At 36.4% G+C, this 13299-nt stretch overlaps 1 protein-coding gene across 4 annotated transcripts in view; it reads right to left on the bottom strand.

Annotated features, from left to right (window-relative positions):
* Positions 1 to 8622: 8622 nt before the first annotated feature.
* Positions 8623 to 13299, bottom strand: part of LOC150004453 (suppression of tumorigenicity 18 protein) — a 61733-nt gene continuing 57056 nt past the window's right edge. For all 4 annotated transcript variants that reach the window (XM_090282864.1, XM_090282866.1, XM_090282865.1 and 1 more), the window contains 3 exons: positions 13084 to 13187; positions 11145 to 11288; positions 8623 to 8902 (listed from right to left, as the gene is read on the bottom strand). In XM_090282864.1, the coding sequence (XP_090138990.1) occupies positions 8762 to 8902; positions 11145 to 11288; positions 13084 to 13187 (389 nt within the window). In that variant the 3' untranslated portion in view covers positions 8623 to 8761. The remainder of the gene's footprint in view (positions 8903 to 11144; positions 11289 to 13083; positions 13188 to 13299) is intronic.

The following is a 13299-nucleotide window of genomic DNA, read 5'->3' as shown; positions in this document are numbered from 1 at the left end:
TGTTTGTAATTCTTACAAATTTAATGATAATTGGGATTTTGGTGAAAATTATAATTTAAATTATATTTCAATTTTGTAAAATGCATTTGACAAGTTTGTTTCCCTCCTGTTCTGAAACTGTCACACCTCTTACAGGTTATGGAGCTGGATTTCAGGCCTCACTGAGGCCTGCTCACCACACTTTAGAAGTCCCAGCCTTAGATAGTCAGTTAGTTACTCTTCAAGGTTTTTGTTCACTTGGGGTAAGATAATATCACAGATTTTAAATGTACAAATGAAATATAGGTATCAATTTTCTTAGACAATCTAAAAGTTTAATAACTCTACTTTTTGAAATTTTTCCTTGAATTTGGCCTTCCTCCTAATTTTCCATAGAATTGCCTTTGTTCAGTCCCTTGCCATCTTTTCTGACTCCCAGCTCATCTTCCCAACTTTGACTACACCACCTACTTCATCTCCCACCAGGTCTGGTATTTTTCTCAATCAAGTATCAAGGTCAGTATGAAGTGGTGAGAGAACTATGATATTTGGAGTTAGATAAACTAAATTCTAGCTATTCCATTAGCCAGCTGGGTGATCTTGGACAAGTTTCTTACATTTTTGAGTCTTTGGTTAAAAAAAAAAATGTTGTACAAGCCCTGACCAGTGTGGCTTAGTTGATTGGGCTTTGTCCTGCAAAGCAAGAGGTCTCTGGTTTGAGTCTCAGTCAGGGCACAGCCTGGGTTGCAAATTTGGTGCTTGGAAGTGGCATATGCAAGAGGCAACTGACCAATGTTTCTCTCTTACATTGAAGTTTCTCTCCCTTTCTTTCTCCCTCTCTTACCCTCTCTCTAAAAATAAATCAATAAAATCTTTAACAAAACAAAAAACAAATATATGCCTTGTGGTGAGAGATTTTCTAAGATCACATATACTCAGCATTTGGCAGTGTGTGTTTGGTTTACATTAGACATTTCTCCTTTGGTTTTTTCCCCAGACCTCTGCTCACCCATTTTGCCTATTCAAGGCATATGTGTTTATCTGCTAAGGGCAAGGACATTGTGTATGCTGTCTAATTAGTCCCTTACCAGATACACATAGTAAAGGAGTGTCTGATGGAGGTATCTACACCAATGCTGTTGTTATTAGCAGAAGATGGGCTTGCTTCTGCCACGTTTTGAGAATGGGTTCTGTCTCCATGCCTGGGAACTCCTGCTGACCATGGCTCCTTGATCCCCACACCTTTCTGGAAGCCACCCCTGTCAACTCAAAAGCCTCTAGATTCCTCAAGTCCACAGTAAAATATCTGCAAATTTACCTTGGAGAGGAGAAACTATTTACTCCACACAGCCTACCATATAAAATTAATATAATTTTACTATTACATTGTCTTTATTTACATGACTTTATCATTTCAGAAAAATTCTTCCCAGAAAGATAAAACTGTAAATAACTTTATTGTTCTTTCAAGGTCTTCCCCAAAATCCATTTAAGTGAATATCAGAGCAGTCAACTTTCAATAGATAACTTTAAATGGCTATTTCCTCTCCCAAGTCTCCCTTCCAGTCTCTCATCTTTGAACCCATATCCACTGCTTGTAAGCTATTTTATCACTTATATCTAATTAGGTACTGCCATTGAAAGATCAGTCTTAAAAAGGAACTCACAAACTATAAATAACCCACTACTGCCTTTCTCCTTCAGGAAGTGATGCTCTCCTTCCACAACAACAATAAACTCAGGTTCCCCCAACAACTGAAGATTGCTGTTGCTTAAAGGAAACCTATGTGATATTTTCTAATTTATGATGGGTTCTCTCAGCTTCTAATTCAGAATTGTATACTAAAATAATTATTCCAATTATGATAATAATCCTTTAAAACAGAATTTGGTTCTGTTAATTGGTAATTATAAAAATAAAAGACAAAAAAACTAAAATGAGATTTTATGATTGTGCAAGCTTGTTTGATATGTTTATGGATTTTATAGTGTGATTAGCCATTTTGTTTCCTTGTCTGAATATGTAAACATTATAATATCAAAAGTTCTCAGATGTTCTCAAATTTTGAGGACTTCTCCCTCACAAAACAAGGAGAAAAAAAAGCATTGTGATTTCTGAGCTCCATGTTCATAAGAGTATCCAAAAAGATTGTTGGAAATATTTAGAGTTAAGCTTTTAGGTTTTTGATGATTCAAAATTAAGCCATTTATGTACCTGCTTACTGAAAACTGAGGATATAGATATATATTCATGTCTGTGTAGCAATTACTTGAGTCTATTGAATACTGCTCCCACAGAATACAGCCAAAATAGTCTGTTGATACACAAAACTAATCTACTTGACAGGGTCTTCATATCTGGGGAGAGGAGCAGGCAAAGATGGGATATTCATGTACTTTGGGAGGTCTGGTTTAAGGAGGGCCTTTGAATGTGAAACGGTGGTTAGAATTAGGCAAGTTCATGACATAACAATTTAGAAGAGGTGCACCCAACACAGCTTCAGGTTCAAGGCGAGTCTCCAAAAGAAGACAATCATTTCAGAGCACGTGGTTCCGAGGAGAGATATTTTTTCCGAGAGTAAATTGAGTTGTTTCTGTTCAGATCATGGTACTGATAAGAAGTTCCTGGGACAAATAATGAAGACATTTTTAATTTTTCTTCTGGGGCAAGAATTTCCTGGAATAGACACTCATGTGAGTGAGCATAATCTGATAGTCAAGCGTGTCAGGGGAGACAGTGTTCTCGGCCTGCCCATGGCCGGCTCTGTGGGTATGGAGGCTTTTGGTCCTCGGCGTTTTGATGAGGCACAAACTTGAAAGTTTTCTCAATTACAATAGTCTTGGGGATAAATATTTACAAAGATTTCCAGTGGTTAAAAGTTTAATCCTTTAAAACATTATTATGGTGTCACAACCCCAAAGAGCCATTCTTACTTCAAAATATCTAACCCCTCCATCCAATCCTAGATTTCATGTCAAATGTAATACAGTCATCAGTCACCAAAGGAAAACAACTACATTTATAGATGATAATAGATATGTGAGTTGGAAAGTCTAAAACAACAGCTGTTTTTTAGGTACAGGGAACTTTATATCCTCTTTATGTTTTTAAGTATTTAATGACTGATACAGGTCAGTACTAAGTGTTCTTGTATTTATCAGAGGCCAATCCAAAACTGTCAAGTTCACACAAAGCAGCTAATGATAGAACATAATAATCATGTTGTTTTGTTCTAAAAAAAAAAATAGTTACCTGAATTTTTCTCATTTTTTTGGCTGTCATTACAACTATATTAAGATGTTTAATCCCAATTTGTCAAATAAATTATTAAAATGTCACATGTTTATGACATGCCTTCACAAGAACAATATACCATATTAATTTGTTTGAATGTAAAAATGATGCTTCTTTAAACTACTTTATCTGGAGTGGTGATTAAATAGACCACCTATTGTCCAATGACTTACTTGAGAAATTAGGATGATGGTCAGCAAGTTAGGGGTTGGTCAAAGATAGTAATGATGGCTCGCAGTAGGGACAGGAGCTCCAGTCTGGGTCAGAACTGGGTTGAATCCTGACCCTGGTACTTAATTCTGATGCTCAAGCAAATTCTTTATTCCCTCTAAGCCTCACATTTCTGTCAGTGTAATGCTGATCATAATTTTGGTGTGGCAGTCAAGTTAATGAGAGTGAATTCAGGGGCTCAAGGGGCATGAGAAGTACTCAGTAATGGGAGACTACATTGTTATTTTCACAGTTTAAGACTATTAGATATGTCTGGGTCCCAGCCTATATTTTAATCTTAACTAATTCCTGTTTTCTTTCTTCCAGATGAGATGACATCTGACAGGTAACTAGAGATCCCCATGGGTTAGACCTTAAAAATAGTGAAAAAAAGGTCAAATCTTGGCTGTATCTTTTCCTAGTATTTTATTTTTCAATTACAGTTTACATTCAATATTATAATTTGCATTAGTTTCAGGTGTATAGCATAGTGATTAGACAATTACAAAGTTGCCCCCCTGATATTTCAAGCACCCATGTGGTACCATACATACAAATAGTTATTACAATATTATTGACTATATTCCTTATGCTGTAATTTACATCCTGATGACTGTTCTGTAATTACCAATTTGTGTACTTTTTAATCCCTTCATCTTTTTAACCCAACTCAACATCTCCCCTCCCCTCTGATGACCATCTGTCTGTTCTCTGCATCTATGAATCTTGTGGTCTTGGGCAACTTACTGACTTTTCTGAGAACCAGTTTCCTCATCAGTTTAATTGGGCATGGTGATATTTGCTCTATAAATTGCGGATTTTATGAGATGAAGCATACGAGGCATCATTGATTGTTTCTAACAGTACAGAGAGCTATTAGCCAATTAAATGTGCTTACTTTAGAATTATCTGCTGAGTAATGCAAAGACATAACTGAGTAATATTCCCAGGCCACAATAAAATGGATGTTTTGTGTAGCGACACAGAGAACATTAGTTTTATGAATATTAATAAAATATTTACGTACCATAACAAATTAATTTAAAAATTTTTTTATAATGAGACAAAACAAAGAATCATTCACCCCTTCTTTCCAATTAGGGCATTGGTTCAAGTAGAAGTATTTTAGTTTTGTGTCTAAAGGCCCCAAGACCTTTCATGGGATGGTGATAATATTTTCTATATAGTATCCTGAAAAAGATCACAGCAAAACTCTTTAGCAATTTTTATTTCCTGCCATACAGTAAACGTACATCACTGAACACACTTGTTGCTTTGATGTAAGAAGTATTAATTGTTTGAATTGCTAGAATAAATGTTCTCTAATGGAAATCTGACTATAATTCTGGTTTTAAATCTTTCTTTTGTATTCCAAAGTCTGATTATGGAAGTTAGAACTATTTTAACATAGCTGTTTGTAATATTACCTGCTCTCCCACTTACCTGGGCTTTTTGCCTCTTATCTTCTTACCAGGTTTTTTGTTTGTTTGTTTGTTTGTTTGTATTTTAATTGCATTAAGCTGCTTGGATTTGTCTCCTCACCATGACTTTGCATGTGATGTTTCTGCTACCTGCAATGCCTTTCCTCCAACTTGTGCAGCTCATCTGTAACCAGCACTTTCCCCAGGAAATCAGAGTTAGTTGCGTAAACCTCCACACTATTTCAACAGGACTCCGTGTGTACCTCAGTCATAATACCTACCACTCATTTCATAGTACCACCTAGGCTGAACATACATGGAAGTCAGGAAGTAGGCCTGGCATAAATATCTTCATATTAAACTTCTTTTGTATGGATATATGAATATTACTCATCATATCTTCTTATTCCAATAGAACTGGTACTGTCCTTCTGACATGTTGAGTGACAGGAATGAAGACATTACTCATTGATGTAAAATCCCAATCAGGGTGAGCTACACATATTCTGCAGAGAGTAAGCTAAGAACCTGGCTGAGCAGATTTGCATCTTGTGATCCATTTCACAGGATGCATTATTAGCACGTCTCATACAAATAAATTTGGTGACTGGAAGCAAAGCTATATTGCACATTGATTGCCCTGTGCTAACCCCTGTTACATAAGTGTCCACCCAAGTACCGTGCTCTCCTCTAGGGACCCAGGCTTCCTTCCAGCCAATGTTGCTTCATTACATGGATTACATAGGTTTTGCCACATTGAATATGAATGGCATCCAGTCCTAAAGATGTGTAAATATGAGCAGAAATGGGAAAACTTTTAAATTAAATGTAATGGGATAAAATTGGTTAATAACATTATATAAAACTCACATGTACAACTTTATAATATGACATCTATATACTCTATTGTGTGCTCACCACCTAAAGTCTAGTCACCTTCTGTCACCTTTGCCACCTTCATCCTTCCTTCTGTCATTTATATTCATGAACTTGTTTTGTTTGTTAGCTCATTCATTGATTTTTTCTTTATATCCCACATGGTTCTTGATTTCTCTGCCTGACTTACTTCACTGTCTGAATAATTAACTTAAACTGACTGATATTAGGTGAGAAAAACACATAAGTAAAGGAGGTGCTGTCAGTAATTGATTATTTTTTAAATTTTGAGTTCAATGTCTTTGTATGAATATACAGGTATGCCCCTAGCAATTTTGGAATCAGGAGAGTGAGGCCTATACTTTATTGCTCACTAGATCCAGGCGCATTTCCTGCTAGTGCTAGCAAAGGTGCTCCTTACATTAAAGGCACCCATTTTTCTGTAGACGTATGCTCAACCAAGGGCTATGACAACTTGTCAATGGGAAAAACATCCTGTCTACTTGTGGTGAAAAAAAAAAAAAGCCAAGCAGACTGGTTGATAGAACCAAAATATATCAGAACTGCTCAAGGGCTCAGGTGTACTTTACCAGCAGAGCTGTTCTGGGACAGTGCTTTCCTTGGGATGGTGATGATGGCCTGTATATAATAGCTTGAGAAAGATCACAGCAAAACTTATCATCGATTTTTATTTCCTACCATACACCAAATGTACAGCACTGAACACAATTTTGTTGCTTTGATGTAAGAAATATTAATTGTTTGAAGAAACAGTATACAAACAAACTACTTGAAATTAAAAATCTGCATACATCATTGCCCTTTTGTAGTTTACAAAAGACCCAATTTACAGTGTCAATCAACATAGCTGAAAGGAAAAAGATTCAGTGCACATTACAAACACATCAAGTACAAAGGAGGCAAATAAATACAAATGTACTTCACAAAACATACTGCTCAAACTATGCAAACACAAATAAATTAACTCTAAGTCATAGTAAATTATAATAATAAATACATAGGTTGGTAAGAGATTTCTTTTAAATTAAATAAAATATATAACAAACTTGTTAAAATATTTAGCAAATAAAACTTTTGTATTTGTAATAAGTGAACTCATTTGTATGCATCTATCAAGTACTGTATAGCAAAATGTTTGCAAGTACATAACTTTAATAGAAAATTTTGTTTGGTGTACCATTTATAAGAGACAGCACATATGGTAGCTCTTTATACTTTTAAACCAATTTTTAAATAAACACCATCCTACCTAAGAACTGACATCTCATTTTCACTAAACTAAGATTCAAGAGTTCAAATGAACCCCAAACCAAAGATAAGCCCCACTAAATACATAACAATGACCACAGTGGCATGGAAGTGGAATTACTGTTGATATTACTTTTAATTTGTGCAGATAACAGTAATAACAGTGGACTATATCAAGCCTGTGAGTGCCATCAAATTCAATCTACGTACCGATGAGGCTAATAAAAAATAAACACTTTTGTTATAGAACAGAAAATTAAGCCCACACTAAGTTCAAGTGTCCATTTACACGGAGGCACATTGCACACGAGGTGTGTGTGCACACCAAAAAGGCAGTTTAGCTGGTTATCTATACCTTTTCTTAAAAAAAATAAATATAAAAAAACTTTTGAAACAATGCTTAACTACTTTACAATCCCTGAAATAGACATTGTCTTTACTATAGCAACTACTAAACTCTGATCCATCCAGAAATTCAAGATTTTGGGCTCAATTTTATGTGTGTGTGCCTGTGTGTTGAGTATGTATATTTTGCAGCACTTGTAGTTCTACAGAAATATTTTGATCAAATTGAAAGTTTTATTGTTGCCTAAAGATGGTAAGGCAATGTCACCAGTGTTCAAAGTAATTACCCAGATCAGAGTAACATTTTTTTCATGTGTTACTATATTTTCCATTCTTTCCCAGTCAACCAAATAAGATATATGCTATTTCAGGGGATATGGTATCTACAAAATTTCCATTTAGATGTGTTTTAGTTGCTAAGTACAAATCTACATTAATATTGTCACTTGTATATTATACCAACATATGGCTGTAAAGCCTGGCTGGTCACATCAAGTCTTATTTCTCATCTTGGGAAAAGAGTTGTCAACTATCTGATATGACTTGAAAAACAGACAAATCTGCATCACTAAAAAAAAGTATGCTTCTTTAAAGCATTTCAAATAAATAATTCATGTTAACCATAACCGTACAACCAAGTCAAATACTTTGCTGATTGCTATATTTAATTATCACTAACAAATTCTGAACAGGCTTTTCCAGCACTTGTGTGTCTGTGAGAGTGCATTGCCCACTAGTAGGCGCCATTTACTGTATCTTCTTTTTCCTTCCATGCATCTCACTTTACCACAAGCCCACTTATAAATACAAAAGCCAGTGAAAGGGGTGGGGTGGAGGGTGGGGACTGTGCAATAATAATCAAACTGGAGCATAGTGCAATCCTTAGACAAGGATTTCCTTCATACTTTTTTTTCTTATTTAAACCCAGCAAGATATGTGATTTGAGAATAGGATTTCTATTTCAATTCTATTGGAAAATAAACAAACACACTTGTAAAAATATGGCAGACTTCAAAATGCAGTTAAAAGATAAAAACCTCTTTGATTAGAAATAAATAAAATATAAAAATGTCACATTAATTTACATATACTTTACAAAGAAAAAATTCAAAAGAGTGCAATGAAGAAATAAAAGAAAAACATATGAAAATTAATAAAATATATTTGACAGCATTGCTTTTAATCCAAAATCTATCACAGTTTTTCTTTCCTTTTTACGTCAGCTGGGGTGGGGGGGAATTAGTGCAATGTTGCAATTGTAAATGCAGTTCGGCAACCTGCATGCCTTAGCAGCCCAGGAGCCCCTAGCAGATTCACCGGTATTAACTGCCGTTGATGATTTCTGTTGCCCGGCGGTGCTGCACTCCTACACGTGGATGCCCTTCACTGCCTGTTTGATACTTTCTAGCAGAGCTTTGCATTCCGGGGAATAGTCCCGTTCCAGATTGCTGTACATGTCTGTGAGTGTACTTACATACGCTTCAAAATTCTGCTCACTAATAGGCCCCTAAATGAAGACAAAACACATTGAACCAATCACAGGGATTCAGGCTGAGGCAAAAGGAGAACCAAACCACGCGGAAGCGTGTCAGTGACAGAGTCTGTGAAGGAAGGTAAGGATGCATGGGGCTTCTGGAGTTTGGGGAGACACAGAGAGACTAAGTTTGCATTAAGGGATTCATCTTCTTGTTCTTTACTCAATTGGTGGGGTTAATGTGAATGTCCAGTATTATGGTCAGTTTGGGGCCACATTTGTGTAGCTGTTTGGCAACTGAGTAAGACCCCTCAAAGCTGCCCTACTTCTCTTGAGAGGCAAACTCAGCTTCAATTGCATGTGCTCAGCAGAAAACAGACCTCCAGTTTGTGAACATCAATAAGGCCGGCAAGGAAAGGCTTGTTTGTACCAGGTGCTTCTTTTGACAGCACTGGGGTGGATTATATAATCTGAGATTTGAGCATGCTGCTCACTGACAAATTGTCTGGTGGAACATGTTCCTCTTTCATTCTCAGCCACTTCTCTGTGCATGTTCTCCTTGCAGCATCATTGTAATATACTTTTTTTCTCTACCTGTCTTTCCAGGTAGAATATGAGATACACAAAGTCAGAGTATGCTCATCCCTTATTTTGTGTGTGTGTGTGTGTGTGTGTGTTTTGGTATCACCTTTGCCTAACGTGGTGCTTCAGAGAAAATAGACATTTGATATGTAGAAATTGCATGCTGTATGAAAGCACGTAACTGACACAATGCAATGCTACTCAACCAGTCTTTGGTGCCTCCATTTCCCCATATTTTAAGAACATATGACATGTGCCTTACTTATTTCACAAGATGATCAGAAGAAAGGAATTTAAAAAGGCCTAAATATTTTAGATATAAAGGATATAATTATTAATGCTAGGTAGAAGATAAGCTTTCTAAATTTGAAGATTATTGTGTTTTACTCAGCAAAGTACTAATCTAAATTATTAGTGTTGTCTAACTGTGGTTTTCTGTTCCCTTTTTGCTTCTGCCTTTGTGGTGTCGAATGTTTCTTTGAGTCACCTAACTGGACTAAGACCCAAGTGGCAAAGTGAACACAGGCCACCTGACTCACACTAGCTTTGGAACCTTGATGCAATTATGTAGATTATCTGAGCCTCTAATACTTCACCTATAGAATGAGATTATTGTCTTTGGTATTTTTGTGGAAATTTAGTGTGATTAGCCCTAAAAGTCACCACTAGAGTACCTTATATGGTAACGACACAAAGTACAAGTTATCTTGAATGGTAATGATTATTTTAGTGGCACTGGTAAAGAAAAAAATATTAAGAAATATCAATGTGAAGTATGAGTGAGACAAACATTGGTAAATAATATTATAATAATGTTCAATAATTACCTCAATATTGGCCACAAAGTAATCATTAATTTTCCTTTGTGTTTTATATTACTACATTATTGATTTCTTTATGGCCAAGAGACAATTTGGAATTGGTTGAGACAAGGGCTCCAAGCTGGGAAGTTGGGTAAATTGAGGGGCTTCTTGTTTTCAGGAAACTAATCATATTTCTTCATTAAATTCCTCCTTCTTTAAAACATTCCATATATAGAATTTGCAGCTTTAGAACACTTGTTCTAAAAATGTATGTAGTGAGGAAATTAAGAGCAGTCAACAATGCAGCCTTTTATATTCATGAACATGTAAATAAAACTAATTTTAAATACAGTAGTTGCCATACTTCAAATATGTGTTTACATTTTGGAAATAAGGACACCTTACTCACTTTTGTGCTTTTCATTCTATATGAAAAGAACTTAAATATGTTCTTCATACTTAGTATAAAGAAAACAACAAGCTACATTTTTCTGCGGTTCTTACATTGGGTGGATGACACAAGTGGCTGGGTCTCAGGTTTTGTAAGCCATGTAAGCTTTCTATCTGGGAAAACAACTTTAGCCAGGGAGTTTTGGCTTCCAACTTTCATATTACATTATAAAACAAGTTTCAAATAAACCTTCATCTTTAAATGACTTCTACAGTATCAAATGCTCTTGGCCTTAATGTAATTTAAATGTATGTATCTATCATGTTCCCACTGAAGGAGGTTATTGCAGGTCATACATGATGAAGCATGATACCTTGGTGATTGCTGACAAGTGTCCTCAGAGCTCACTACTTCTGTTTGGCAGCCCTGTTGGTGTGGTGACTACACGTTGATGCTGCAACCATGGAATGGAGCAGCCACTTTCTGGCCTTGGACTTACCATCTGTGGGAGCTGGATGTCGGCAAGGCTTGAAATGAGAGCTTGGCTTAGACCTGCCAGCTCCTTTAGCAGGCTTTCATTATTCTGTTCTATAAGTTTGTTCTCTGCCTCTATTGTCTTCAAATTGCTCTCCATAGATGTGATCTGAAATGGAAATAAATTGAGACTATGAGTAGGGTTTGGAAAGAGTACAAAGGTTTTTCTCTGGAGGAAATGCATCAGCTGAACCCAAATGCCAAGGAACATGTATCCTGCCACTTCTTTTCACAAACAGCAGCCCATTATATGGCTCTAAAGTTTAGACTCACATTCCCAAATTAATATATTTAGCCCAGACATCACCTGTGAATTGAAGGTTCCACCACATCTCCGGCTGGCTATAAAATGCACATCTCAAGCTCAGTGTTTCACTAAATCTGCTCCATATACAGTCCTCTCCTTCTCCATTGGTAGCAACTAGAATGTTGCTCAGGCCTTCAGGCCTTCAAGGTATCTCTGTTGCTCTCTTTCTCTCCCACTTCAATTCCCTGGGGTCACTCTTCAAAATACCCAGGATGGGTGACTGTCCCCACCTGCACTGCTGTCCCCTGGCCTAGTCACCAGAGTAACTGACAACGTTCTCATGGGTGGCACTGAGGTGGCTTTGCCCCATGCAATAAGTTCTTTTGGTCCATCTTTAGCACAGCTACCAATGCAAGTCTCTTAAAATGCAGGTCAGATGTAGGTCAAATATGATCATGTTAACCTTTGGCTCAAAACCCCAAAATGTTCTGTGTTCATTCAGAATAAAAACCAAGGTCCTTAAAATGGCCTAGGACACCCAAGTGTTACCGCTGGGACTCATCTCCTTTGATTCTCCAGATCACTCACCCACAGCCACATTCACTCTGTTAGTTCTCAGAACTCTGGGCTTTCTCAAAATGTAGGTTTTTTGTATCTGCTGTTTTTACTTGTTGAAACATTCTTCCTGTGCTTGTTTGGCAAACTCCCTCAATTCCTGAAGTCTTTGCCAAAATGTTTCCTCTTGAGGCCTACCATGTTTTATATTGAAATCTGGTTGCCTCTCCCACCCACTTCTCTTATACAGTTTATCATTTATGACCTTTTTTGTTGTTACTGTCTGCCCCTCCTCTAGACTTTAAGCTCCCTGAGGGCAGAGGCCTTTGCTGCCTATGCTAATGGCTTTTAAGAGGAGTTTGGATGGTTTGTAAATAGAGCTCTTTTTGTAGACCCCAGTCATTGTTAATGGAAGAACATGACCTTGGTAATGCTGGGTAAGGAAACCAAAGCTGTGTTTCAGGTAGACTGAAACCTTCTTTCTTAAGCTGCTGTGAGTGACTTCTGAGAGTCGGAAATCACAGTGTTCTAAAAATCCTACATTTCAAGAGAAGCATGAAGGGAGAAAGATACTGCACTTGTTGCAATAGCATCATTATTAGTGTGCAAAAAAAATCCTGGACTAAACTTGAATTTCCACTTCGATAAATTTAGTCAGGGATGGGGCAGACATTACAAAATAGAATGTAGAGTTAAGAGATTGTTTGCATTTTTGGTAAAGAAGCTGTTCAGGAAAATCTCCAGAATGATCTGTTTCTAACAAAAACTGATACATTCAGAGGTGTTGTAGAAAAACTGAATGTAAAATGTTGGTCTGTTTTATTTGAATTTTGAATAAAAGTAAGTAATCATGTCTTCTCATGACAAGTTTTCTAAAGCACCACATGCTCTACAGGACTCTGTAATTACATGATGACCTGTTATATTTGCTTATAAAGCTTTTAATGCACCAAAACATCTACCTATATATGTATTTACAATAATTGTGTGATCTAGACATGCTCTGTGTATTTTTTATCACAAGGTCAAACAGTTTAATATTTTGCCTCCACTGAAGATTATTACCATGATGTTACTTTCCTTCTTCTTTTTTTTTTTTTACCTGTGTCTGAAGTTTCATCATATCTGCTTCAATTTTAAGGTTGGATTCATTCAGTTCCTTTATTTCTTCATCCAAATGCTTGATTTCTTCATCACTTTCTATACCTACAAAGAATCAGGCTATCTCAGTTCAAACTGAAAATATGAGACTGTGGCAAATTTCAATCACTTTAAATTGAATTTATTGTTTGTGAAGTGGGAATTAGACTTTAGTTTT

The sequence above is a fragment of the Furipterus horrens genome, unplaced genomic scaffold (genome assembly GCF_987537825.1).
Source record: "Furipterus horrens unplaced genomic scaffold, mFurHor1.1.pri manual_scaffold_7, whole genome shotgun sequence".
NCBI classification, from domain to species: Eukaryota; Metazoa; Chordata; class Mammalia; order Chiroptera; family Furipteridae; genus Furipterus; species Furipterus horrens.
This window is presented reverse-complemented; position numbering and strand designations above follow the sequence as displayed.